This window comes from Eubalaena glacialis, chromosome 11 (assembly GCF_028564815.1).
Source record: "Eubalaena glacialis isolate mEubGla1 chromosome 11, mEubGla1.1.hap2.+ XY, whole genome shotgun sequence".
In the NCBI taxonomy this organism is placed as follows: domain Eukaryota; kingdom Metazoa; phylum Chordata; class Mammalia; order Artiodactyla; family Balaenidae; genus Eubalaena; species Eubalaena glacialis.
In genome coordinates, this window is record NC_083726.1 from 110,841,771 (window position 1) to 110,869,059 (window position 27,289).

At 50.6% G+C, this 27,289-nt stretch overlaps 1 protein-coding gene across 9 annotated transcripts in view; it reads left to right on the forward strand.

The window, feature by feature from the left end:
- Positions 1–1,893: 1,893 nt before the first annotated feature.
- The window catches only part of CHD4 (chromodomain helicase DNA binding protein 4), a 35,675-nt gene continuing 10,279 nt past the window's right edge, over positions 1,894–27,289 (forward strand). For 3 of the 9 annotated variants that reach the window (XM_061205755.1, XM_061205758.1, XM_061205760.1), the window contains exons 1-26: positions 1,894–1,926; positions 7,433–7,540; positions 8,376–8,553; positions 12,069–12,190; positions 12,379–12,594; positions 12,801–12,919; positions 13,040–13,281; positions 14,818–14,945; positions 15,178–15,313; positions 15,461–15,639; positions 15,840–16,079; positions 16,723–16,926; positions 17,047–17,252; positions 17,577–17,708; positions 17,788–17,884; positions 18,582–18,773; positions 19,250–19,450; positions 19,635–19,772; positions 20,200–20,321; positions 20,447–20,620; positions 21,030–21,171; positions 21,264–21,395; positions 21,499–21,616; positions 22,967–23,091; positions 23,446–23,683; positions 23,846–24,021. In XM_061205755.1, coding sequence (XP_061061738.1) covers positions 8,454–8,553; positions 12,069–12,190; positions 12,379–12,594; positions 12,801–12,919; positions 13,040–13,281; positions 14,818–14,945; positions 15,178–15,313; positions 15,461–15,639; positions 15,840–16,079; positions 16,723–16,926; positions 17,047–17,252; positions 17,577–17,708; positions 17,788–17,884; positions 18,582–18,773; positions 19,250–19,450; positions 19,635–19,772; positions 20,200–20,321; positions 20,447–20,620; positions 21,030–21,171; positions 21,264–21,395; positions 21,499–21,616; positions 22,967–23,091; positions 23,446–23,683; positions 23,846–24,021 — 3,879 coding nt within the window. In that variant the 5' untranslated portion in view covers positions 1,894–1,926; positions 7,433–7,540; positions 8,376–8,453. Of the gene's footprint in view, positions 1,927–7,423; positions 7,541–8,219; positions 8,239–8,375; positions 8,554–12,068; positions 12,191–12,378; positions 12,595–12,800; positions 12,920–13,039; positions 13,282–14,817; positions 14,946–15,177; positions 15,314–15,460; positions 15,640–15,839; positions 16,080–16,722; positions 16,927–17,046; positions 17,253–17,576; positions 17,709–17,787; positions 17,885–18,581; positions 18,774–19,249; positions 19,451–19,634; positions 19,773–20,199; positions 20,322–20,446; positions 20,621–21,029; positions 21,172–21,263; positions 21,396–21,498; positions 21,617–22,966; positions 23,092–23,445; positions 23,684–23,845; positions 24,022–27,289 lie in introns of those variants that run through there. The other 6 variants (XM_061205763.1, XM_061205761.1, XM_061205759.1 and 3 more) reach the window with 6 other exon arrangements.

Below are 27,289 nucleotides of genomic sequence, written 5' to 3' on the forward strand. Positions count from 1 at the left end.
ACGGGGGTGAGATGTGGGAAATCCAGGGCCCTCACCCCGTGTTCTGGGGTTACTTACCCCTTTGAGGCTTAGGAAAATCCAAAGGAGGAAAAGGATAAAATCTTAGATGCTGGAAGAAGAGCGTTAACAAGTTGTAAAAATACTTGCTATGCCAAGACCTCAATTGAGTGCTTAAAATGAATTATTTTATTTCATTATTATAATAACCTTCTGAGTTAGGAATGATGATTATCTCCATTTTACAGATGAAATGCCCCGGAGAAGCTGAGGTCTAAGGTCACACAAGCAGGAAGTGGCACAGCATCTGTTAGACTCCGGAACTCCTACTCTTTGCAGGACACCCTACAGTATCTCCCCTTCCTTTACTGCCTACCTTCTCATCCCTGGTTCCCTTACACCCACCGCTCCCTGGTTTCCTTTCCTCTCCTTCCCTCCTCATGTAGGCCACCACTCTCTCACCTTGAGTCTACTGTGTCATCTCTGCCCACCTCGTGCAGTTTTTCCTCCCCACTCCTAACCCACGCACCCTACAGCATACCTGCCCCTTCCTGGTGTGGCTGTGTGAGCGCTGAGAACTGGGCTCACTCATCGTTCCAATGGTGATGGGTCCTAAAACACACCGCATCGAGGGCTCAGACGGGAGTGGCTCATGGGTGGCACCCAAGGCAGGATGGCTCAGCCTTCAGGCACTTGGCCATGACTCCCCTCCCCCAGCTGGGATGTACTCAGCATCTCCAAGACAGAACTCCTGATTGTCCACCAACTAAACTGAAGAGGACACTTCCCCTTGGTTCTCCTCAAAGTCTGTCTCCTCTGTAGAACGGTCCCTCCATGCAGTGAGAGTAGTTGGGGGAAGATTAACAATCACTGGTCTTGAGATAAAACAAATTCAGGAGAACCAAGGCAAAGGTAAGGGATCCTAAAAAGGAAGAGATGCTTGTTAGCCCTGGACCATCCTGAGGGAAATCCCTGTGGGGTTGCCACTTGGGGTCCCCTAGAAGAAATGGGGAAGGGGAGGTTAATCTCACATGGAGCCTTCCTTCTCCCTTCTTTCAGGAGACCCTGGAGACAAAGGAGGCTGGGGAACTGTCACCATGCTATCTTTTCCAGAGGAGCCCTGAAAACACTGAAAAGTGAAGTTTCTCCCAGGGGCTTGGGGAATCCCAAAGGCTCTCAGAACTTCGCAATCAAACAAACCTGGGTACTAATTTCAGCTCTGTCACTTCTTGGCAATGTGACCTTAGAAGCTATTTAACCTCTCTGAGTCTCCGTTTTCTCTTCTGTGAAATGGGGATCATAATATCTACTTATTGGGCTGTAGTGAGGGTCAATGAGGTCACCTTTGAAAGGCACCTGAGAGACACCCATAAGGTGAATCTCTCTTTCCAACCAGGGTATGGGGAGAAGATGCTGTTGGTAAAGTCTGCTTGTGATGCTCAGTGGGAGGGAGTGTTTCTGGAATACAGCAAGGGTTCCAGGTGAATCCTCACCCAGACAGAGCTCTGCCGGCAATCAGAACCAGGGCCGGGGATGGGTGAGCGAGGCAGGCTGGGCCGGCTGCCATGGTGCTTGGTCAAGGAGGCAGGGGCAGTGACTGGCCTGTCGCCCTCTGGGGGCACTCTCTCCCCACCGGCCTTGCTGTCCACCCCACAGACAGAAGAGTGGGTGGGAAAGTGCCTGAAAGGGAGAGGAGAGGGGGCATGGGATGAAGAACCAAGCCAGGGAGAAAGGGCAAAAGAGGAGGCTGGAGGGGAAGTGAGGGCCCAGGCAGGCACAGGGTGGGGCCGGGAGAGGGGCCCAGGGCCGGAGGGCGGGAGACAGCCTGGGAGGGAGAGCGCTGGGGAGGGAGGAGGGAGGGACAGGCAGGGAGACCGGCGGCGCTGACACAGCCTCGATGTGTGGAACGGGCTGGGGTTTGGCCCACAGGTCAGGCGTCTGGCAGTATTATGGGATGGAGAGGCCTTAGGAGACAGGGAGAGTATTATGGGCTGGAACAGCCTTAGGAGACAGGGGAATATTATGGGCTGGTGAGGCCCGGTTCCAACTGGAGGCGGGAGGAAGGGGTGCGGGGCGGGAAGGGGGGGTGGTGGTGGAAGGGAATATTATGGGCTGGAGGCCTCCTGCGACCAGAGGCAAGAGTATTATGGGCTGGCAAGGCCTTCAGTGGCCAGAGGGGGGAGCAGCGGGGGATGGCACCGGCTGCATGTGACCGAGGGGGGGGCCAAGTTGGGGGGGTGGCGAGTGGGGGTGGGGGAGCATATTATGGGATAGCTCTTTGTACCTACTGCGGGGACTGCTTCTCCAGAAGATATTATGGGATGTCGTGTGTGGGAGGGGGAGAGGGGCTGGGGGATTATTATGGGATGGTGGTGCAGAATGGGGAGGGCCTGAGGCGCTCTTCTCCAACTGCCCCCCCTTCCCCCCGACCCCTTACTCTCTTGCCATCCTCTCTAAGGTCTGCCTTCTTTCACAAATGGCCCAAGGAGAACACCTGAAATCCACTCCCCCCCACTCGCTCTGTGGGCACCTCAACCCATCCTAGGCATCCCGCCTAATTAGCAGCCACCTCGCGGGTGCTGAGGCGGAAAGGAAGCCCCTGGGGATGGGGAGAAGGTCCCAAAGCGGGGATGTGGTGGCCAGTGGACCACACCTCCCACCTGCCCGGCGTCCCCTTGGCTCCCCATCCCCGTGGGTCACTCTCCGTCCCCGTCTCCCTCCCTTCCCCAAAGTGGGGGCCCTCGATCCTCCTCCCCTTCCCCCTCCCCTCCATTTCCTCTCCAGCTCCCTCCACAGCCGTAACCAGTGAAACAGGCGGCCAGTTATTATGGGATGGCTGCTCCCGGCAGCTCTGCAGGGAGGGGGCGGTCACCGCGGAATGTCTCTTGTGGGTGGCTATTATGGGATGGCCGCCTCTCTTTTTTTGGGGGGGGTGGGGGCTAGCAAGGAGAAGGATTATTATGGGATGTGCCCAGCACAGCTGGGTGGGGCTGTCCTGGGTAGGTGAAGCTCTGGGGAAGGGGGATGGGGAAGGAAAGGAAGGAAGAGGGAGGGAAGAAGCTGGGAGGGTGGGGTGAGCCCTGGAGCCAGACCTGAGGCCTGGCAAGAGTGACTGGCTGGAGAGGTTCTTCAGTGACAGCTGTTTGAAGAGGCCCCCGGGGGCAGGCTAGAGCTAGCCGGATCTGAGCCCTGGACACCTGGGTCCCTAAACAGCTTGTGAGCTACAGGGTCGCTGAGTCCAGGCATGCAGTGAGGAGGCCTGGGTTCTGGCTGTGTGACACACGAGGGAGTAAGTGCTCCTGGGTGACCACAGCACCAAGTACTCCCCTCCCTCCCTGCCTTCCTGGGTTTGAGCCTTGGGACTGTAGCTCAGGTAGGGGTCAGGCCAGGGGAGCTCTGCCACCTTGCAGTCACACCCAAGGAGCTGAGACTGTGTTGGCTCCTGCAGGACACATGCCTGGGTGGTGCCCCCCAGTCCTGCACCATCTGCATCCTGTCTAGCTATCAGAGTGCACTGTCACTGTGGCTTTTCTGTCCTATGTTGCCTTCCCAAACCCCCTTTTCTGACAGAGCAGGAGAACCCTAGTCCCTTAGACGTCTTATGAGCAGAGTTTCTGGGACTCACAGAACAGAGATGTAGAGAGAAGAGCTATAGAGCATGTGCTGAAAACTCCACGGACAGCCCACTCTGTTATTCCAGGTTCTTCTGTACCATGGGACGGAAGCAGAACTCTAAGGTAACCAGCTAGAGAGGCTGTCCCCCTGGGTGCATTAATCAGGAGATTATCCCACCCTTAGTCTCTGTGGGCCAGTCATGCTGGTGGTTTATTTATAATTTATCTGGGAGGGTAGCATGGGGCTAGGGTATGGAGGCGAAGCACAGAAGCGTAAGGACCACAAAAGCAAAACACAAACACACACATCCTAGCCCTCTGGAACTCAAGAAGAGAGGAAGGGACTTTAACCTTCCCCTTGTGGTGGTATCATGGAGAGGTGGGGAGTGAGAGGAGCCAGGGGATAAGTGGGTACAACCTGCAGGGATGGGGCAGAGGGGCTGTGGTGGACAAAAGGGACCATGTTTGTAATCACAGGCAAGAGGCTGTGACTACCCAGTTTCAAAACTCTCTTCCTGGTTTATATTATGAGTCACTGTAGTAACGTGGTATATATATGGGAAGGAGAGGGTATGGGGCAGATGGAGACATTACAGAAGGGAATTTGAGCCCTGGAGGCAGGCTGGATCCCCGAGAGAAATGGGGAAGGAGGAGGTCGTACTGAGTACCTGGCAGCTCATACACGAATGAGAAACTTCTTGAAAGGAGGTCTACCCACATTATGGTATCTTAATGAAAGAGCTGCCTCCTCTCCCCCAAGTAAGGAGTACAAGTTTTCCTCTTAGTACTCAGAATAAGCATGGGGGAGGGTTTGCACAAATGAATGGGGCCCAATCTTGATGTCAAGAGAATTTAATGAGAAGACTAGGCAGCCTTGCAGAATGGGGGAAACAGCCTGTGTGCCACAATGGATATGCCGAAAGGGTGGTCCCAGGAGTTAAGTCAGGTGGGAGCTGGGGGAAAGCCTTATCAGCATCACTGGTGGTCTGCTTGGAAGCAGAGGGATAGTGATTTCCCGAAGCAAGCTCTTGCCTCTCCTGAATTCATCTCTCCTCGCCAGTTCTCCAGTCCTGAGGTTCCCAGAGGAGGGAGAGTCATCTGGCCAGGCCCTTTCTCTAGGGAAGTGAGATTAGAAGGGCAATGCAGAGATGATGTGAGGTTCGTCCCACTCACTTCTGGTCAGGAAGGGCCTCTCCTAGGAGGAAGTTCCGGTTTCTCTTCAACCTGTCCTACCACCAAGGGTCTTGGACTTGTGTGAAAAGCAGAGGAAGATATTATCTGACTTTGGGGTCTGGAGCGGTGGCAGCAAGGAAGTGGCGCTGGGATATTGGTTTTTACCCAGGTTCTGGTTCTCTGGGGATCAGGAAGAGGGAAGAGTGACAGGCTATAGACTTAGGTTCTCTTAGGGCCAAAAGATTTTAAGATTGGGCTCTCTGAATTTCTTGGGCTGGGTCCCCAGTGTAGCTGCAGGGTAGGTGCAGTTAGGGAAGGGGATGGTATGTGTTGGGAGGCTACCTTGTGGCATAATAAATGAAGAAGGCATTCTGGGATGTTGACTTGTACACAGGAGGGGAAAAGACGGTGAACGTTATACAAAGATGAGGGTTTTTTTGGGTGGAGAATGGGACCTCAACAAGATGAGGATGGGGGCAGTTGGAAGTATTATGAGATTTCAGGATATAAAATGAAAAAGGATATAAATAAGAAACATGGGGCATTGAGGGTAAGCAGAACTTGGTGTTCAAGCATGAGGATGACAATCTGGCATGTTGATGAGTCTCTCAAGAAGGAAGCACATGATGATATTATAGGATTTCAGTATTAGAAACGCTGGATGGATGAACATTGCTTTTCAATCAAAATCCCTTAGTATGTAGGGAGCAGATAGGAGATTATCTTGACCATCCATCTATATATTGTAAATCCTTTTGAAATACCTTCCGGGCTCTAGAAGGACCGCTGAGAACTTCTACTGGGATCTGATCTTTCCTGAGATCAGCTGGGATTTGTTTTATTCTCTGTAACAGGAAATTAGGAAATAGCACTCAGTTTTCCGTTGACACCAGACATTCTATCTCATCTTGGAGTTTGGTTGTTTATGCTTCTTGAAGGGAGGCACTCCCCATGGTGCCCAGCTTTGTGCCTTGCTAGGTACTCCGTCAACATCTGTTGCGTAAGCATGAGTAGCAGTGAGCAGAGGGAGAGCAGTTCTTGGATCTTTGTGTGTATATAGCGGGATCCTCAGTTCACACCATGGTGGGATGTCCATCCATAGGAATGGCCTAGTGGTGAGAATAGACCACTTGACCTGGGGAGGCGGTGTGGGAAGAGGACTGCTGGAATGTTGAGAAATAATCTTTAGGTGGGAGTTTGTAATTATTATGGGATGCTTTGGGGTGAACTAAACTTTATGTGAATGGCTCATCTGGCCAGTACGGTATTTGGTTGGTCTTACTCAAAACTCAACTGGAGGTAAGTGTCTGGAGAACACCTGGATTTTGGTGGGATTGGGTGGGGCCCTAGGTTGACTCTCAGTTCCTGCGTGTCTGGAAATGATGGATGAGGGAAGCTAGGGTCCATCTTAGACATCAAGAGGCTTTGTGCCAGGACACTGCTTTGGCTCATTAAGGGATGAAGGTGTGTACAAGTTGGGGTGGGGGAGAGGGCAATGTGGGTAGCCTGTTTCATCCTCGCTGGTGTGGGTGTTAGAATAGACTGACAGCCTTGGAGACAGGGGAGGTACGAGTATGAATATTATGGGATGCCTGGCTGGAAAGGTAGAGGGGTGGTGGAGTGCAGATGAAGCATTATGGGATGTGACTCTGGGTTGTGCTGGGAGTATTATGGTATGTCTGGTTGACCACGGGTTCTTTGCAATTATTATGGGATGTCAGGGTGTGGGTGGGGGAGTAAAATTATGGGATATCTTTCCAGTGTTAGAGGAAAGGAGATTAGTTGTCCCTCCGTGGGGTGACAGTAGGGCTCTTGATCATTATGGGATATCTCTTTGATAGGGGAGGAGTGGTTATTACGGGCTGTGGGCTTAGAATGAATGTGTGAAGCTTGGGGGTCCTGTTGTGAGGATCTAGCCTGCAGGGGCCGAGGGCAGCGCCAGGGGGTTGGTTATTATGGGATGTCAGTATAGAAGGTGGGAGACATTATTACGGGATGTGTGTGGGAGGAGGCCGAAGTGTCCGTTGTGGGGGGGGTGGTGAGTTTCTGCCTATTATGGGATATCAAACTGGGGGTGGATGAAGAGTGGTTATTATGGGATGTCTGTGGGGGATGGGGATTGAGTATTATGGGATGTGAGGCTGAATGGCTGGGAGGGGAGCTTATTATGGGATGGCCATGGGGAGGGAGAGGTGACGAATTATTATGGGATGTTAGCATTAGGGCCAAGAGTGAAGAAGTTGGCAAAGGATGGCTATTATGGGATGTCTGGGGGGGTAAAGGGTTAGTTGCAAAAGGTCGGCAATATCATGAGATGTCAACAGCCCCGGCATATATGTGTATAGAGTGTGTGTGCGTGGGGGGGGGGGGTGGTGGTGGTGGTGGTGGTGGTGGTGGTGGTGTCCGTGTGTATTATGGGATGGCCAGGGGGTGGGTGGTTGCCCGGGTGACACGCGCGCGCGCTCTCAAGGGGGCGTGGTCAATGGTTGCCGGAGCGACGAGGGGGCGGGGGTTGCCCGGGAGACCTAGGGAGGAGGGTGGCGGTAGTGGAGGGGGGGTTGGAGTTGGTTGAGGTTATTATGGGCTGTCCGTGGGGGGGCGGGGCCTGTGCGGTGGGATTTCCCGGCCGGTGTTTCGGGCCCTTTAAGAGGCGACGCTGGAGCCGGAGCCATTTTCCCCCCTTCGGCCGCGGCGAGGAGGAGCTGGAGCGGGAGTGACACCGGGCCGGACCCAGCGCGACCTGCGGCGGCTCTGGGGTGAGGAGAACGCGGGGTTCCCAGAGAGACAACCCCTCTCAGCCCGACCAGCCCCGAGGATCCTCCCTCCACCCAGCCGCCCCTCGGGCGTCCCCGGACCCGCGGACCGCCCCCTGCCCGGGGAGCCGACCCTGCCTCTCCCTTTCCTGCAGGGCGCCCAGCCCCCGCCCTCGTCCGGCCCGAGTCTCGCTCCCCGCGACTCCCACCTCGGGCTTGGCCTCCCACAATGCCCGGCGCCCCCCTCGCCCTTTGCTCACTTGCCCCCCCGGGACACGTGGCCCGGCCCCCTGCCCGGTGGGAGCTCCGGCCCCCCACGCCCCTGCCTCCAGCCCCCTGGAGCGCCGAGCCTCCACGCCCCCTCGTTCCCGCGGCTCCTCCGGAGAACCCGAGTTGTCCCAGAGGACAGCCTTTGGAGAGCTACCCTGTCTGGGGATTGGCCCCTCCCCAGGCGCAGGGAGGCGCCCCCCCACCCCCCAGTGACCTTGTGTCCCCGAGCGCCTCGCCGCCGGCCGCCTCCCCCGGCCCCCCCGCGCCGCGGCCACTCGGACCCCTTCCCCCGTCACGCCTGGCTCCGTCCAGCGGCTTCTCCCCTCCCCACGCCGGCACCGGCCTGCCCTCGGGGGCGCCGCTCCCTCTCGTCTGGGGGGCTCCAGCCGGGGAACCGGCTTCCGGGCTGCCCCCGGGAGCGTGGAACTAAAGTTCAGCCTGAGTGGTTCGGGTGCCCTGCTCGGGTGGCTGTGGGGCGGCCGGGGGTGGGCGGAAAGCGCGGCGGGGTGGGGGAGGGGGCCGTGCGCGTCACTGACTGTTCTCTTTCTCTCCCCCCTCCCCCGCACAGTGACTCGGGCCAGTGTCGAGGGCCCCAGGCCGCAGGCAGGAGCAGCTGGGCCAATTCCCTGGCCAGGAGCGGAAGGGGATGGCGTCGGGCCTGGGCTCCCCGTCCCCCTGCTCAGCGGGCAGCGAGGAGGAGGATATGGATGCACTTTTGAACAACAGCTTGCCCCCTCCCCACCCAGGTAACAGCTTCCCCAAGGGCCCCGGGCAGGAAGGAGCCATCTGGGCCCTCCCTGGCGACTCTGGTGCGGCAGGGTTGAGTTTCTGGGCTTTCTCTGTGCAGTCGGAGGTGGAGGGCATCCGAAGGGAGTGGTTCCCTTCTGCGGAGCTGTTGTGCGAGGGGGCTGGAAGCCATGTGCCTTCTGGGCTCCGCGGACCGCGATGCAAGCTTGCTGCACTGTCTTCGGGAATGCTGTGCAGATCCCGGTTGAGGGAGCTCTCCGGGCTGGCAGGCTTTGCTTGGCGTGGGTCCCAGGAGGAATGCAGGTAGCTGGGACCCCTGGAGGCTGCGCGGCGGCGGCGGCGGCGGGGTTTTGGATTGCGGTTGGAGGAGACCAGCCGGGCATCTCTGCTAGTAGGATCCTGTAGCTGCTGCTGTGGAGAGGAAAGAGGGAGTGCGGGTTACTCTCTGATTATTTTTAGCTTCTGATCAGTTACCGGCTTTCTGTGCAGTTTCAACCGTGTGAAGTTTGAATTGCGCTCCTCAGCTGGGATCTAGAGCGCTTTTAGTCAGGCAGATTGCTGGAATGTTGAGTGGGGCTAGGGGTAGGATGTCATAGCCTGCAGGATATACTAGGAGGAGCAAAAAGAAGGAAGGTGACACCCTGGGCACCCCTCTTCCCCTGGCAAGTGGACTTAATCCTGGCTTTTTTCCCAGGAGGCTTCTGCCCTGTGCAGGTAGCCTGGGGTTTGGGCTGGTGATGTGAAGTGTTTGTGTCGGTGTGTTGGGGGTTGTGCTGTCTGTGTTTTGGGGTGGCTCCTTGGACTGGCCGAACCCCAGTGGTTATAACCAGCCTGCATGATTGGAATGGCTCTTGTCTGTCCTCAACTGATGATGGATGTCATGTTTCTAAGTGGATGTCTCTCTCCTCTGTCCTTCGTTCTTCAGAGCGCTTAGCTAAGTCACCTACTTGTTTCCTTCATCTTTTTTTTTTAGTTTAGTTTTTTTTTTTTTACATGCCATTTCTTCATCTTCCTTGTTTATATTTTTATTTTAATTCTGGAGCCTGCTGGTCCTGTTTTTGTTTCCCATCAAACATCTTTCACTTTTGCCTTCTCTTTCCTTAGCTCCAGCTGCAAGTTGAGGTGGTCTGGGAGAGATGTTTCCACATTTGGCACTTTCTAAGTTGGAAGTCTTCACTTCAACCTGAGGCCACTTAGGAGAGGGTCAGTCTTCTTACTGAATCTTCAGCTGTTGGGATAAGAATCTTAGGCTTGAGTCTCATCACCATGTAGGGCAAGGTGGTAGATTTCTGTGCTGTGGCCCAAGGTGGGGGTAGGGTGGTGGTAGTGGAGGTGGTCCCATCCTTTCTGTGCGGGGCATGAGAAGTAGCAGTGCCATCCAGCCAGTGTTGGTTCCACATCTTGGCTTCCCATTGGCCCCTTGGTCTGGGGCTGCCCCTGGGTTGACTGGGAGCCTGTGGGCTCCCAGGGTGAACTCTGCCCCAAGCTGTAGCGTGACCCAGTTTTTCCACTTGCCCCACCCCATTCCTGCCCCTTTCCCAAATCGTTCTCTATATCTCAGCCAGTTTGCCGCTTGCCGTGTCAGCACATCTGCCTGAGAAGTTTGAGGGTCTTAGGTGGATGGAAGGGTGTCCCCTTTGCCTCCGTGAGTTTGTCCTTGTCTCTACTTCCAGCTTTTATGGAGGCGTGGCTGATTGGGAAGGGGGGCACCACGGGAATTGCTGGGGAGAAGCCCTTAAGAAAATGATTCTTTCTGGTGAGATCCAGGCTGGTGTCCCATTCCCAAGGGAATGGGAGGGGCTGCCTTGTGCCTGGCCTGATCCTGGGCTGAGAGGGAAAGGGGGAGGCTGATGGTGCTTTGTCCAGCCCAGTGCCGCCTGTTCCCTAGTATCTGCCTCGCACAGGAAGGGCGGAGTCAGAGGCATTTTAGGGCCAGTTCTGGGGGTCAGGCGCAGAGAGCGTGTGTAGGAGAAAAGGAAGCGTTCTGTTGTCCTCCACTCTCTAGGTGCTGCTCCTTTTTTCTCTGTGTTGGATAGGTGGCTACCTCTACTCTGTTAGAGGTGGTTTAGGATCTGTGGCCTGCACTCTGGTAGAGGTGAGGAGGAAACTGAGTTTCAGAGGCGTCTTGTGGGCTCCCATACCTCAAGGTGAATCTTTTGGGTGTCAGAAGGAAGGTTGTGTGCTCTGACCACCACTGAACTCTTGTTAAATCTAAGCTCCGATGATTGAAAGCAGAACGATTGAGGGAGTAACTCAGCCCCTCACATGGTGTCACCCTTCAAGGTGTCTTGGGTCTCCTTGCCTAGGACGTTATGAGAATGGCCTCTTGAGAACAGCATCATCCCACGGTAGGTGTTAGAAGAGGTGGCATTTGGACCTGGGGCCAGGTAGTAATTTGGGAAGTCTTCTGTGAGAGGGTAGTCTTTCCCCGGCTACCTCTCTCAACCGCATCCCCTCCCCTGCCACTTCCTGTCTGTCCTCTGTTGGCAGCTGGGTGCCCTGGGTTGGCTTCTGTGGTCAGGAGCCATTTTCCCTCTCCTCAGTGGGTGAGGCATTCCCTCCTTCACTCCACTCCCTTCTCCACTCCTCCCTCCTTGGGGGGGGGTGGCTTGGAAAGCAGGAGGGGAAGGAGGAGGGGGAAGGAGGAGGGAGCCGGTGCGCTGGTGTGAATGTCTGTTACAAAGGAAACTGCCTCCTGGCCTTCTCCTCCCCCTCTGTGCCCCTTCCCACCTAGGCCTGCCCAGGAGCTCTCAGTATTACCCCAGGCTTTGTGTGTGCTCCCAGCCGGGGAGGAGGTGGAGCCAGATGGGGGGAGGAAGGGGGCGGGGATGGTGACAGCTGGGCTGATTTGGGCCCCTGGGGAGAAGAGGCTACTGACCCAGGAGAAGCTGGGGAGGAGCAGTAGAGCTGGAGATGGGGAAAGGAAATCAGCTTTGGTAGTGGGCGTGATCCTGGGCTGGCCCCCGAACCTGGGGCTTGGGAGGTTCTGGTTGTTTTGCGCAGTGATGAGCCAAAGGGGTTAGTGAAGGGTGTGGCTTCTGGGACCCTCGAGCAGGTACTGTTCTGGGAATGTGCTGAGGGTATCTTCTTTAGTTTTTGCCTTCTGGATAGGACCTCTTAGCCTCATTTCCTGGTTTATGGAATACTTGGTGGCTGGTTATCGGAAGACTAGGCCTATTTCTCTTACTTGGTTAACTGTATGCGCTTGATTCAGCTGCGCTGGTGAACACATAGAGGACTCGTGTTAGGGATGAGGGAGAGGAGGCAGGGGTCTGGACAGCTGCCCGAGGTGGGCCTGGTCTGGCCCGGCCGGCCTATTTCAGGCATATACAGCTCTCTCTTTGTCTGTTTTTGTCCTGAGTATCAGCTTCCTTCTGTGGCGTGTATAGCAGTTCTCTTCAGTGGAATCTGGGACAGGAGGTGGGGGAATAAAGTCTAAAGCCTCTGGATTGGGCTCTAACCTTTTGCTATTGATCTTTTCCCTGCCTACCTTTCTTTGCCAAAATATATGTAGAAAACGAAGAGGACCCGGAAGAGGATTTGTCAGAAGCGGAGACTCCAAAGCTCAAGAAAAAGAAAAAGCCTAAGAAGCCTCGGGACCCTAAAATCCCTAAGAGCAAGCGCCAAAAAAAGGAGGTGAGTGGGTGAGTGGATGTTACGGGCGGCAGGAGGAAGATGGGAGGTGCTCCGTGGAGGGCTGGGGCCTTCGTTTCTTGCCCTGGGGCGGTGGGCCGGGTCCTGGGCGTGAGCCTCAGGGCTGTCCTGAGGTCAGCATGTGTGTAGCATGTGTGTGTCTGTCTCCCTCTCCCCCTTCCCTGCTCCAGCGTATGCTCTTATGCCGGCAGCTGGGGGACAGCTCTGGGGAGGGGCCGGAGTTTGTGGAGGAGGACGAAGAGGTGGCTCTGCGCTCAGACAGTGAGGGCAGCGACTATACCCCTGGCAAGAAGAAGAAGAAGAAGCTCGGACCTAAGAAAGAAAAGAAGAGTAAGTCCAAGCGGAAAGAGGAAGAGGAGGAGGATGACGAAGACGATGATTCAAAGGTGCCTGGACCTCCATCCTCTTCTCTGTACTTCTGTCCTTTGTTTCCCAGACACTCTGCTGCCCCTCAGAATGTTTTCTCTCCACCTGTTTCTAATGATTTCTTGTTAGCCCTCTTACCCTGGACTTGCCAGCCTTAGTTGCAACTCAAATTCCCTTAGGGAGGGTGGGCACTAGGAGTCAGGCTTTGACTTTGCTCTCTCTGCAGGAGCCTAAATCATCTGCTCAGCTCCTGGAAGACTGGGGCATGGAAGACATTGACCATGTGTTCTCAGAGGAGGATTATCGCACCCTCACCAACTACAAGGCCTTCAGCCAGTTTGTCCGGTAAACAGGAGGGTCTTGGGGGCAGGAGATGGAGAGCGCTTCTGTAGTCTCTTCTCACTTCCCCCGCCTCCTTTATTTTTAAACTTTTTCTCTTTTCTGTTCCTGCCATTTTTCCTCCAGACCCCTCATTGCTGCCAAAAACCCCAAGATTGCTGTCTCCAAGATGATGATGGTTTTGGGTGCGAAGTGGCGGGAGTTCAGCACCAATAACCCCTTCAAAGGCAGTTCTGGGGCTTCCGTGGCAGCAGCAGCAGCTGCGGCAGTGGCCGTGGTGGAGAGCATGGTGACGGCCACTGAAGTTGCACCTCCTCCGCCCCCTGTGGAGGTGCCTATCCGCAAGGCCAAGACCAAGGAGGGCAAAGGTGACATGGGACTCAGTGGGAGTGGGGACTAGTGCGGGCTTGGGATGTCGAAGTTGGAGGAAGCGCGGACGCGCTATTCTGTCAGCCCAAAGATGGAAGCTAGGAGGTGGGAATGAACTGTGGATTAGGAGGGAAACTGGGGAAGCTGGCCACGTAGAAATATTTTAGGTGGGGAATATTTTATTGGGTTGGCCAAAAAGTTCGTTCTGTTTTTTCCATAAGATGGCTCTAGTAAGCACTTAGTTGTCTTTAACTTCATTCGAAACAATTTCGTTAGGTTGTATTGTGACAGCTGTCATATCAGCGTGCATTAAAAAAAAACTTATCAAAATTGGTGAATTTTTGTGTAGCCATTTTAATATTGAAGATGGAAGAAAAAAAGCAACAATTTCGACGTATTATGCTTTATTATTTCAAGAAAGGTAAAAAGGCAACTGAAACGCAAAAAAAGATTTTTGCAGTGTATGGAGAAGGTGCTGTGACTGATCAGACGTGTCAGAAGTGGTTTGCGAAGTTTCGTGCTGGAGATTTCTTGCTGGACGATGCTCCACGGTCGGGTAGACCAGCTGAAGTTGATAGCGATCAAACTGAAACAATAACTGAGAACAATCAACGTTATACCATGCGAGAGATAGCCGACATACTCAAAATCTCCAAATCAAGTGTTGAAAATCATTTGCACCAGCTTGGTTACATTAATCGCTTTGATGTTTGGGTTCCACATAAGTTAAGTAAAAAGAATCTTCTCGACCGTATTTCCGCCACTCTCTACTTAAACGTAACGAAAATGTTGCGTTTTTAAGACAAATTGTTACAGGTGGTGAAAAGTGGATACTGTACAATAATGTGGAACGGTAAAGGTGGTGGGGCAAACGAAATGAACCACCACCAACTACGCCAAAGGCCGGTCTTCATCCAAAGAAGGTGATGTTGTGTATATGGTGGGATTGGAAGGGAGTCCTCTATTATGAGCTCTTTCTAGAAAACCAAACGATTAATTCCAACAACTACTGCTCCCAGTTAGACCAACTGAAAGCAGCACTCGACGAAAAGCGTCCGGAATTAGTCAACAGAAAATGCATAATCTTCCATCAGGATATTGCAAGACTGCATGTTTCTTTGATGACCGGGCAAAAACTGTTACAGCTTGGCTGGGAGGTTCTGATTCCTCCGCCATATTCACCAGACATTGCACCTTCGGATTTCCATCTGTTTCGGTCTTTACAAAATTCTTTTAATGGAAAAAATTTTGATTCCCTGGAAGACTGTGAAAGGCACCTGGAACAGTTCTTTGCTCAAAAAGATAAAAAGTTTTGGGAAGATGGAATTATGAAGTTGCCTGAAAAATGGCAGAGGGTAGTGGAACAAAACGGTGAATACGCTGTTCAATAAAGTTCTTGGTGAAAATGAAAAATGTGTCTTTTATGTTTACTTAAAAACCGAGGGAACTTTTTGGCCAACCCAATATCTTTCCCATGTTCTGCTCTGTGGTGTGTATTTGGATTGTATGATCTTACCTGCTTTCTCCTGATTTAGGTCCCAATGCTCGGAGGAAGCCCAAGGGCAGCCCTCGTGTCCCTGATGCCAAGAAGCCTAAGCCCAAGAAAGTGGCTCCCCTGAAAATCAAGCTGGGAGGTTTCGGTTCTAAGCGTAAGAGATCCTCGGTGAGAGCCCAGCCTACCCCCTGGTGAGGGTGCCGTAGCTAATGGGGAGGATGTGGTCTTATGTCAGGATTCAGGGTTCACGGTAGGTGCATAAGGATGTGGGGAGTTGGCCATAGAAGAGGTGACTAGGCTCCCTTGCTGGGATTCCAGCACCCCTAGTAAAAGGGTGATCCCTTCTCCACCACTCTCTCCTTCCCCTTGGCCTGAACCTCTAACCTTCTCATCCTGCCAGAGTGAGGATGACGACTTAGATGTGGAGTCTGACTTCGATGACGCCAGTATCAATAGCTACTCTGTTTCTGATGGTTCTACCAGCCGCAGTAGCCGCAGCCGCAAGAAACTCCGGACCACGAAAAAGAAAAAGAAAGGTGTGTTTCTCTTCTGTGTCAGTATGTAATGGAATGAGGGGGGAATGATTGGCGAAGCATCTCCCTAAGGAGATAGGGGTTGGGTTTAGGGGGGTGGGGGGAGGTAGGTTTTTTCTAATAACTGGGCTTTCCCTCTTCCTTGCCTAGGCGAGGAGGAGGTGACTGCTGTGGATGGTTATGAGACAGACCACCAGGACTATTGTGAGGTGTGCCAGCAAGGCGGAGAGATCATCCTGTGTGATACCTGTCCCCGAGCTTACCACATGGTCTGCCTGGATCCGGATATGGAGAAGGCTCCCGAGGGCAAGTGGAGCTGCCCACACTGCGTGAGTGCCCGGCCGTCGCGGCCCTTTGGGACCCTCGAGCGGAAGGGTGGGATGATGAAACTCTCTCCGGCCTGGGTGGGGGTGGAAGTGGTGGCGTTGCTGGCTACGGGCTTTGGGAAGCTTTCAAAGGAATGATGGGCGTGGTTCAGAGGGGCGGGTGGGGGGTGGTTGTAATCTGACTCTGTGGTCCTTGACTGCAGGAGAAGGAAGGCATCCAGTGGGAGGCTAAAGAGGACAATTCGGAGGGTGAGGAGATCCTGGAAGAGGTTGGGGGAGACCCTGAAGAGGAGGATGACCACCATATGGAGTTCTGTCGGGTCTGCAAGGATGGGGGGGAGCTGCTCTGCTGTGACGCCTGTCCTTCTTCCTACCACATCCACTGCCTGAACCCGCCCCTTCCAGAGATCCCCAACGGAGAATGGCTCTGCCCCCGCTGTACGGTGGGTGCCTGGCCCCAGCCGGTGGAGAGATGAGGGAGGTGTGGTCCAGCAGCCGGGTTTACCCCTCTTACGTGTAGGCGTCGTGAGGCTGAGGTGCAGGGGAGGTCACTGGAGATTTAGAGGCCTTTTAGCCCTGAGGCACGGATTCTCCTTCCGCGTATAGTCATGGAATACCTTTGTCCTGGGAAACTGTAGGACTAACTTTGAACAGAGTTGATGCTTTGCCAGCTCTCCGAAGTGGGATGGAGCGGTGTTCTTTCAGGCCAGAATATCCTTTCCTGTCTTGACACCCAGGCTCGAGGTCTTGGTAGCTTGGTGATATAATAGGGCCACTGAATGCTGTTAGATTGCTTAAGAGAGGAATTCTGAGCACCAGGTCTGTGACTTTTCTGTGCCTACTTGTTCTGGGTTATTGTTGAAATCTAGCTACTGGCTCTGTTAGGCAGATAGGAGTGATAATGTCTCACAAATCCTGGATGAAGTCCAGAAACAGAGAGGGAATTCTGTCCTTCTCTCCCTAGAAGGGTCCTGGGATTAGGTCTTACTTGAAATGAGGTTTTAATAATCCTTTGATGAGGTTGAAGCTGCCTGTGGGCCATGCTGTGGTAATGATTCGGTGTTGGATCATCTCTTTTCCTCTTAGTGTCCAGCTCTTAAGGGCAAAGTTCAGAAGATCCTAATCTGGAAGTGGGGTCAGCCACCATCTCCCACACCAGTGCCTCGGCCCCCAGATGCTGATCCCAATACTCCGTCCCCCAAGCCCTTGGAGGGGCGGCCAGAGCGGCAGTTCTTTGTGAAATGGCAAGGCATGTCGTACTGGCACTGCTCCTGGGTGTCTGAACTGCAGGTAAACCTGGGATAGAGTAGATGTGGGGCTGCAATGAAGAGGGTAGTGAGAGAAAACAGCGTTGTGGGTAGAAGGAGTGGACGTAACTCCTTGGTGACTTCTTCCTCCTTCCGCTTGCAGTTGGAGCTGCACTGTCAAGTGATGTTCCGAAACTATCAGCGGAAGAATGATATGGATGAGCCACCCTCTGGGGACTTTGGTGGTGATGAAGAGAAGAGCCGAAAGCGGAAGAATAAGGACCCTAAATTTGCAGAGATGGAGGAACGCTTCTATCGCTACGGGATAAAACCTGAGTGGATGATGATCCACCGAATTCTCAACCACAGGTACCAGTGGAGCTGGGCCAGACTGCGTTTGTCTTGGGCATACTGGAGGTGGGCAGTGTATCCGCGGGGCATTAATTAAGAAAATGGATGTTACCAGTAACTTACACTTGAATGAGACACTCAGTATGTTATTAACTGACTGAATCCTGGTATTTGAGCCATAGACTGTAGATTAGAGATCATTTTTGGTGCAAAGACTGGTAGACCAGATGTATTTGGTTCTGAATACGTGTGGTGTCTGGCCTCCTTAGAGGTCTGGTTTTTGAGAGGAGGTGAGCAGGGTGGCCTTCTGGCTCTGAGGGTTTTCCCTCCTTGACTTTGCAGCGTGGACAAGAAGGGCCATGTCCACTACTTGATCAAGTGGCGGGACTTGCCCTATGATCAGGCATCCTGGGAGAGTGAGGATGTGGAGATACAGGACTACGACCTGTTCAAGCAGAGCTATTGGAATCACAGGTGAGGGACTTTGATGAGTAGAGCTGCTGCTCATTGAGAAGGACTCCAGGCAGCTGTGTGATGTATCTGTCTTCTTTAGGGAGTTGATGAGGGGTGAGGAAGGACGACCAGGCAAGAAGCTCAAGAAGGTGAAGCTGAGGAAGTTGGAGAGGCCCCCTGAAACCCCAACGGTTGACGTGAGTCAGCAGGAGAGGGAGGGCAGTTTGTCTCGTAGGATGACGTATCTTGTGTGCTCCAGTCTGACGGTGGTGTTCTAAGGCATGATCTCAAGTGATCACTGTAGCTAAGTTGCTTCACACAGACTGCTTCCCTAATTCTCCACATCTCTGTAAATCAGGGGAAAAATACTAGGATTACTTTATTTTCTCTCTTCCTCATCAGAAAAATAAAAACATAGATGTTAGTGTTTATATGACTTGAGGAGGTGTTATGTATGGAGGGGTCACATAACCGAGCTTTTGTGAAACTTATTTTGGAACCTGGGTCTTCTGACCCTTAATTCATGGCTCAATTCTTCTGGGGCTTTGTGTAATATAAGGTGAGTCTGGTTAAGGTTAAACGGATAAATCTAGAGGGGGCATAGGATCATTTACCTGGTGGCTCCTGACCAGTAGAATTTACTGTACTGCCAAGGAGACTATGATGCGTCTTTCTTGGATGTCTGTAGGACCAAGATCTCCGTCTTGCCTTGCTTCCTGGAGGATCCTAAATAAAACACAAAGTTACAGTAACCATTAAGCACCTTTTCCCCACCATTTTTTGTGGCCCCCTCGAGTAGGATCTTGTGAGTGTGTGTCAGGAGGAGGCAGCTGCTGTCTTACGGAAGGAAGGGAATTCCTGGCCAGTTCTTGACTTCTTTATTTCATCCTTCAGCCAACAGTGAAATATGAGCGACAACCAGAGTACCTGGACGCTACAGGTGGAACCCTGCACCCCTATCAGATGGAGGGTTTGAACTGGTTGCGCTTCTCCTGGGCTCAAGGCACTGACACCATCTTGGCTGACGAGATGGGCCTTGGGAAGACCGTTCAGACCGCAGTCTTCCTCTACTCCCTCTACAAGGAGGTAGGAGGGCTGGGGCTGTTTGTTTTTTGTGTGGGTATTTTGTGTTCGTGGTCTTCTCTTACACTCTGAGGAGACAGAAAAAGGAAGAAAAAAAATTGGTCTCTGGCCCTGGAGAACAGTGTTGAGTGACAGTAAGATAGACGCAAGTACACAGAGACAGACTGGAGGGAATGGAGCGGTGGGTGGGATTAGTGGTGGGTGCCTGGAGCCTCGGTCCTGGGGGACGGATATGCGCTGAGACAAGCAGAACTGTGGGTAGAAGGAGTGTGGAGAGACGTTGAGCGGCAGGGGTGCGGTGTGAGCTCCCTGCAGGGCAGGCAGGGCGTGTCGGTACATGGAGAAGGGAGGGAGATGAGCAGCCATGCACACGCCCATCCTCCGCCCATTCCGGGGCCGGGGCAGGGGCAGGGTGGGCGCTCGGGTCAGGTTGCATGTGGGGCCCTCGGTCCTTACTCTCTGTCTCTTCTTCCTCAAAGGGTCATTCCAAAGGCCCCTTCCTAGTGAGTGCCCCTCTTTCTACCATCATCAACTGGGAGCGGGAGTTTGAAATGTGGGCCCCAGATATGTATGTGGTGACTTACGTGGGTGACAAAGACAGCCGTGCCATCATCCGAGAGAATGAGTTCTCCTTTGAGGACAATGCCATTCGTGGCGGCAAGAAGGCTTCCCGCATGAAGGTACCTCAGCGGGAGGGAGACCCACCCTCGGAGAGGGGAGTTGTTGCTCTGGGCCCCTCGTGCCCCGGTCCCTGGGGTGAGGCAAAAGGATAACAGCTGGGAGGAGGGAGACCCCCCCGAGTCCCTTGACTTGGCCTGTACCGGCGGAGTTGGACAGGAGTGACCAGGTTGCCTTCTTGTGCAGAAAGAGGCATCTGTGAAGTTCCACGTGCTGCTGACGTCCTATGAGTTGATCACCATTGACATGGCCATCCTGGGCTCTATTGACTGGGCCTGCCTCATCGTGGATGAAGCCCATCGGCTCAAGAACAATCAGTCTAAGGTGAGGGGGGGCGGGAGGTATGGCCTCCAGTTTTAGTGTTCTAGTACTACCTACTCATTAAGGGGAGACCTAGGAAGACAGGAAGGGGAGAAAGGCTCTCTGCCTTCCTTCCTCACTCGTGATAGATCACCCTTGGAGGCCAGGCCTTGAAAGTAAGATGGAGGGCTTCCCCGGCGGTCCAGTGGTTAAGAGTCTGCGCTTCCATTACAAGGGGCACGGGTTCAGTCCCTGGTCAGGGAACTGAGATCCCGCATGCCGCACAGCGCGGCCAAAAGAAAAGAAAAAAGAGTTAGTAACAGGAAAGAAGATAAAGGAAAAAAAAAAAGGTGGGGATGAGGGCGTAACTGCTGGGCGGCAAAGCAGAAGTCTGTGGACGTGTGCCGGAGCCCGCTTCTTATTGAATTCCACTTCTCTCCTGCCTCACCAGTTCTTCCGGGTCTTAAACGGTTACTCGCTCCAGCACAAGCTGTTGCTGACAGGGACTCCATTACAGAACAACCTGGAAGAGCTGTTTCACCTGCTCAACTTCCTCACCCCTGAGAGGTTCCAGTGAGTGTGTGCTTATCCATAATCGGCTCCGAATTCTTCTAATTCTTCCTTTTGCCCGTTTCCTATGTCCCTTTCCTTTCTTCCTTTCCCCCTCTCCAACAACTTTTTCCTTTCTCTTTCTGAAGCAATTTGGAGGGCTTCTTGGAGGAGTTTGCTGACATTGCCAAGGAGGACCAGATTAAAAAACTGCATGACATGCTGGGGCCTCACATGTTGCGGCGGCTCAAAGCTGACGTGTTCAAGAACATGCCTTCCAAGACAGAACTGATTGTGCGTGTGGAGTTGAGCCCTATGCAGAAGTGAGTCTGAAGGGACGGAAGCGCTGGCTCCGTCTTGCAGACACACTTAGACACCTGTCAGTCTGCACGGTGTCTCCTTGTCTTCTCCATACTCCGCCGCAAGGCGTGTGGTGACAGGAGCCAGCGAGGGCTAAAGAAACCTGTTGCCAGGTTGCTGGGGCCCAGAGTTCTTTTTTTTTTTTTTTTTTTTTAACATCTTTACTGGAGTATAATTGCTTTACAGTGGTGCGGCCCAGAGTTCTTGTGGAGTTAATCCTTATCTTGTTTAAAATGATGATGGTGGCGCTTCTTAGGTTTCCTCAGTCCCAAAGTGAGATATGTTGGAAAGAAGATCCCAGACCCTGGGACTGCGTTATGAGTCACATAAAGGCTCTTGAGCATGACTTATCTTGCTGTCTTGCCCACATAGGAAATACTACAAGTACATCCTCACTCGAAACTTTGAAGCGCTCAATGCTCGAGGTGGCGGCAACCAGGTCTCTTTGCTAAATGTCGTGATGGATCTTAAAAAGTGCTGCAACCACCCGTATCTTTTCCCCGTGGCTGCAATGGTACGTGTGCCACCTCTTGTTCCTCCCTGGGCGGGAACTGCTCCATTTGGGGTTTCTTTCAATATTTTTTTCTTTTTTGCTTCTTTCCTCAGGAAGCCCCTAAGATGCCTAATGGCATGTATGATGGCAGTGCCCTAATCAGAGCATCTGGGAAATTATTGCTGCTTCAGAAGATGCTCAAGAACCTTAAGGAGGGTGGGCACCGTGTACTCATCTTCTCCCAGGTATTGTGTGGGAGCTTTTGGGGGTAGCAGTGGACAGCTCAGTGACATAGGGGAGGGATTGTCATCTGATTAATCCCATAATTAAACTATGCTCGTTCTCCAGATGACCAAGATGCTGGACCTGCTAGAGGATTTCTTGGAACATGAAGGTTATAAATATGAACGTATTGATGGTGGAATCACTGGGAACATGCGTCAGGAGGCCATTGACCGCTTCAATGGTGAGGGGGAAGGAGTGGCTTTGATCCCGGCATCCTCACTCACGGCTCTGGACCGATCACTTGTTCTTGAGCATCTGCTTTTCTGTGTTGTGGTTTAGGGTCTTTTGTCAATTGACGTGGAAGAGTACTTTTGAATGTCTTGATTGGAAGGATGTATTGGATTATTGCTAGGAGATTGTGTATTCCCTTTGGCGTCTTTGTTCTTTCTGCTAAAAAGAAGGGCACTTTATTTAACTCTCCGCATTGCATCTCGAGGCCCAGGAGGGACCAGGACTTACCAAACCCGGATAGCAAGTTAGTGGCAGGCTTGTCTCAGTAGCCACTATCACCTCCTCTTCTTTTTTTTTACTTTTTAATTTGAAATAATTTTGAACTTAAAGTTCAAAAAATAATACAGAGAGTTGGTGTATACACTTCACCCAGCTTTTCTTAATAATGACTTATATAACCACAGTACAATGATCAAACCCAGGGAATTAACACTGGTGTCATACTACTACCTAAACTGTAGACTTGAATTGAATGTCACCACTGTTCCTGTGTCAGGATCCAGTCCCAGGTCCCACGTTGAGCGTAGTTGTTGTTTCTCTTCCAGTTCTTCATTCTTTCCTTTCCTTTCATGACGTTGATACCTTTGATGATGACTGGTCAGCTCTTTTGTAGAACGTCTCTGCTTTGTCTGATATTTTCTCATGATGAGATTGACACTAGACATTTTGGACAGGAATCCCAGAGAAGCGATGCTGTGTCCTTTTCAGTGCATCATTCCCAGGGAGGACATGATGTTGATAATGTTCCATTGCTGGTGTTAACCTTGATCACTTGGTTAAGGTGGTGTCTGTTGAATTTCTCCCATGTAAAGTTACTCTTTTTTTTTTTCATTGTGATTGATAAATATCCTGAGGGAGATACTTGAGACTGTGGTGACATCCTGTTTCTCCTTAAACTTTCACACTGATTTCAGTATCCATTGGTGGACCTTGCTTATGAGTATTACTTGTTTAATATTATTAGGTTTGTGTTTGCCTAATGAGGTGTTTTTTTTTAATTCAAATATAGTTGGTTTACAATGTTGTGTTAATTTCTGCTGTACAGCAAAGTGATTCAGTTATGCATCTATATACACTCTTTTTAAAATATACATTCTTTTTCATGTTCTTTTTCATTATGGTTTATCACAGGATATTGAGTACAGTTCCCTGTGCTATGCAGTAGGACCTTGTTGTTTATCCATTCTATATACAATAGTTTGCATCTCCTAATGAGGTTTTATATTTCTGATATTCCTTAAACATTTATTAACTGGAATTCCAGGGACACCTCTAATGGTGTTTTTGGTTCCTCTCTTAGCACCAGGTGCTCAGCAGTTCTGCTTCTTGCTTTCTACTCGAGCTGGGGGCCTTGGAATCAATCTGGCCACTGCTGACACGGTTATTATCTATGACTCTGACTGGAACCCCCATAATGACATCCAGGTGAGCAAAGGTAGCAGCCTTGGTCTGCAGTGACTTTTTGGAAATGCATAGTGTTCTCTGTGAGGGCTCCACCATCTGGGATTAGTTGTTTCAGGGGGAAACAATAGATTCTTTTCAAATGTCTTTTACCTTATTGTAAGCCAGAGAGTTTGGGTTAGCTATGGTCCTATTTTGGGTAACATGATAGAGGGTGGTATCTGGGGGTAGGAGTGCAAAGGGAAGTTTTGTGTGAGGGCAAGCTGCAGCTCCTGCCTTATGCTGGATTTAACTTATTATGTGGAAGTCAGGGCAAGAGTAGAAGTAAGGAAATAATGATTACTTCAATTTTTGCCTCTGTTTTGTGCACAACTCCAGGCCTTTAGCAGAGCTCACCGTATTGGGCAAAATAAGAAGGTGATGATCTATCGGTTTGTGACCCGTGCGTCAGTAGAAGAGCGCATCACGCAGGTGGCAAAGAAGAAGATGATGCTGACGCATCTAGTTGTTCGGCCTGGGCTGGGCTCCAAGACTGGATCCATGTCCAAACAGGAGCTTGATGACATCCTCAAGTTTGGCACTGAGGAGCTATTCAAGGACGAAGCCACAGATGGAGGTGAGCTAGGCAGGAGCTTGTTTTGGTGTGGGGCTTGGCTTCTCTAAAGGGTATCTTTGATACCTAGGGTCCTGAGACTCAGACCTAGGGTCCTCTGGGACTTGCTTTTTCCACTGCAGCTGCTGAAGTTAACTGGGGGTATGGACCCCTGATTCTTTATAGGAGGAGACAACAAAGAGGGAGAAGACAGCAGTGTTATCCACTATGACGATAAGGCCATTGAACGACTGCTGGACCGGAACCAGGATGAGACAGAAGATACGGAATTGCAGGGCATGAATGAATATTTGAGCTCATTCAAAGTGGCCCAGTATGTGGTGCGAGAAGAAGAAATGGGGGTGAGTATGAGTCCAAAGCAATGCTGTGCTTGGTGATTGGTCCAAAAATTGGAATTGAGACCACAATGGTATTTGAGATGAGAGGAGACCATCTGTAGGCAAATTAGTACATTGCTGAATTGATATACCTCTTCCTTTGAAGAGAAATTCTGTAGCATATGAGCAAATCACATTCTCATCTTTGACGTGGCTGTCCGGCCACTTTTCACACTCAAAACACTTGTATTAGCTCTTCTTTTTTTTTTTTAGTAACTATTTTATTTTTATTTTTGGCTGCGTTGGGTCTTTTGTTGCTGTGTGCGGGCGCTGTCTAGTTGTGGCCAGCAGGGGCTACTCTTCATTGCGGTGCGCGGGCTTCTCATTGCGGTGGCTTCTCTTGTTGCGGAGCACGGGCTCTAGGCATGTGGGCTTCAGCAGTTGTGGCTCGCGGGCTCTAGAGCGCAGGCTCAGTAGTTGTGGCTCACGGGCTTAGTTGCTCCGCAGCATGTGGGATCTTCCCAGACCAGGGCTCGAACCCGTGTCCCCTGCAATGGCAGGTGGATTCTTAACCACTGCGCCACCAGGGAAGCCCTATATTAGCTCTTCTTTATCAGAATCTCATCTTATTTTCTCTTATGTATTTTATTAGCCCTATAAATAAATTTTGGATTGCTATCTCAAGTCTCTCCGGAGAAAAGGTAGGAGATACGATACATACTTAGCCTATCTCCCTGTGCTTTTTTTTTTTTTCCCCCTGTGCTTTTTAAAACTTTAGAATTGTTTTCCCTTTTTGTTTTCTTCTGTATTCTTGGTCTTTTTTTAGTAGAAAACGAAACATAGTTATAAATGCTTGGCCTCTGTAATGAATTTTTTCCTCCTAATGATATCTAGGGTATAAAATGAAAAAAAAAATTGCTTTTTCTGGTGGTCCTTGCCACCTTTTCTCATCCTTCCAATTCAGAACCATCCCTCTTGTTGTATTTTTCTGATACATATTATCTTTGTTCTTGAAAGTGATGCTACTAACTTCAGTTGGGTGTAACTGTGGCTGAAAAGTCAAAACTGCCCTCCTGTCAGGGTGGTGACCGCATATGGGAGTGATTGACTGGGGCAGAACGTGCTGAGTGGTTGTAAGGGAGGGGTGGTACTCTCCCTCCCACTGATGACCTCTCCTGATGACTACACAGGTATACAGACAGCCCTCTCATTAGTGGCTGAGGCTGCTATTTACTTTATAATATTTTTAAATGTCATTTTATTTTATTTTTTTTTGAATTTTATTTTATTTTATTTTTATACAGCAGGTTCTTATTAGTCTTCAATTTTATACACATCAGTGTACACATGTCAATCCCAATCGCCCAGTTCATCACACCACCACCCCCATCCCACCGCGGTTTTCCCCCCTTGGTGTCCATACGTTTGTTCTCTACATCTGTGTCTCTATTTCTGCCCTGCAAACCGGTTCATCTGTACCATTTTTCTAGGTTCCACATATATGCGTTAATATACGATATTTGTTTTTCTCTTTCTGACTTACTTCACTCTGTACGAGTCTCTAGATCCATCCACGTCTCTACAAATGACCCTTTTCGTTCCTTTTTATGGCTGAGTAATATTCCATTGTATGTATGTACCACATCTTCTTTATCCGTTCATCTGTCGATGGGCATTTAGGTTGCTTCCATGTCCTGGCTATTGTAAATAGTGCTGCAGTGAACATTGGGGTGCATGTGTCTTTTTAAATTATGGTTTCCTCTGGGTATATGCCCAGTAGTGGGATTGCTGGGTCATATGGTAGTTCTATTTTTAGTTTTCTAAGGAATCTCCATACTGTTCTCCATAGTGGCTGTATCAATTTACATTCCCACCAACAGTGCAAGAGGGTTCCCTTTTCTCCACACCCTCTCCAGCATTTGTTGTTTGTAGATTTTCTGATGATGCCCATTCTAACTGGTGTGAGGTGATACCTCATTGTAGTTTTGATTTGCATTTCTCTAATTATTAGTGATGTTGAGCAGCTTTTCATATGCTTCTTGGCCATCTGTATGTCTTCTTTGGAGAAATGCCTATTTAGGTCTTCTGCCCATTTTTGGATTGGGTTGTTTGTTTTTTTAATATTGAGCTGCATGAGCTGTTTATATGTTTTGGAGATTAATCCTTTGTCCGTTGATTCGTTTGCAAATATTTTCTCCCATTCTGAGGGCTGTCTTTTCGTCTTGTTTGTAGTTTCCTTTGCTTTGCAAAAGCTTTTAAGTTTCATTAGGTCCCATTAAATTTTATTTTTTGAATAGATGGTATAGCCCTCCATATCTGTGGTTCATCCACATCTGCACATTCAACTGACCATGGACCATGTAGTACCGTAGTATTTACTATTGAGAAATATCTGCATATAAATGGATTCATGCAGTTCAAACCTGTGATGTTCAAGGGTCAACTGTAATTCACCTAGTTCAAAATTCAAAAGCTACAGAAGTATCTCTTTCCCACTCCAGTCCTTTGGCTACCTAGCTCCCTCCCTGGGGATAAATGATATTTATTTTATAAATTATTTTATGTGCACACAAATTACATATGTATGTATATATACATACACATGTACATACACACAAACGCCTTTTTTCCTTTTCCTTTTAAGGAAAGTAGTTTTTTTTTTTTTAATTGAAGTATATTTGATTTACAATGTTGTGTTAATTTCTGCTGTACAGCAAAGTGACTCAGTTATACATATATATACATTCTCTTATTTTATATATACTCTTTTCCACTATGGCAGTTCCCTGTGCTATACAGTAGGACCTGTTGTTTATCCATTCTATATATAAAAGCTTACATCTGCTAACCCCAGCCTCCCACTCCATCCCTCCCCCAACCCCCTCCCCCTTGGCAACCACCAGTCTGTTCTCTACGTCCGTGATTCTGTTTCTCTCTCTGTCCGTGATTCTGTTTCTGTTACATAGATTCATTTGTGTCCTATTTTAGATTCCACATATAAGTGATATCATATGATATTTGTCTTTCTCTTTCTGATCTGACTTACTTCACTTAGTATGATAATCTCTACTTGCATCCATGTTGCTGCATAAGGAAAGTAGTTTCTTATACATGACATTCTGTACCTTATTTTTGTCCACCTAATAAATCTTGGAAGATTTCATCCAAATCAATACCTAAAGAGCTTCCCCCCCTCCCCACCCCTTTATTCGCTGCATAATATGTCCTTGTTTGGAAGTACCATAATTTATTTACTTTAAAAAATTGAGATATAATTTTTTTTTAAATTAAT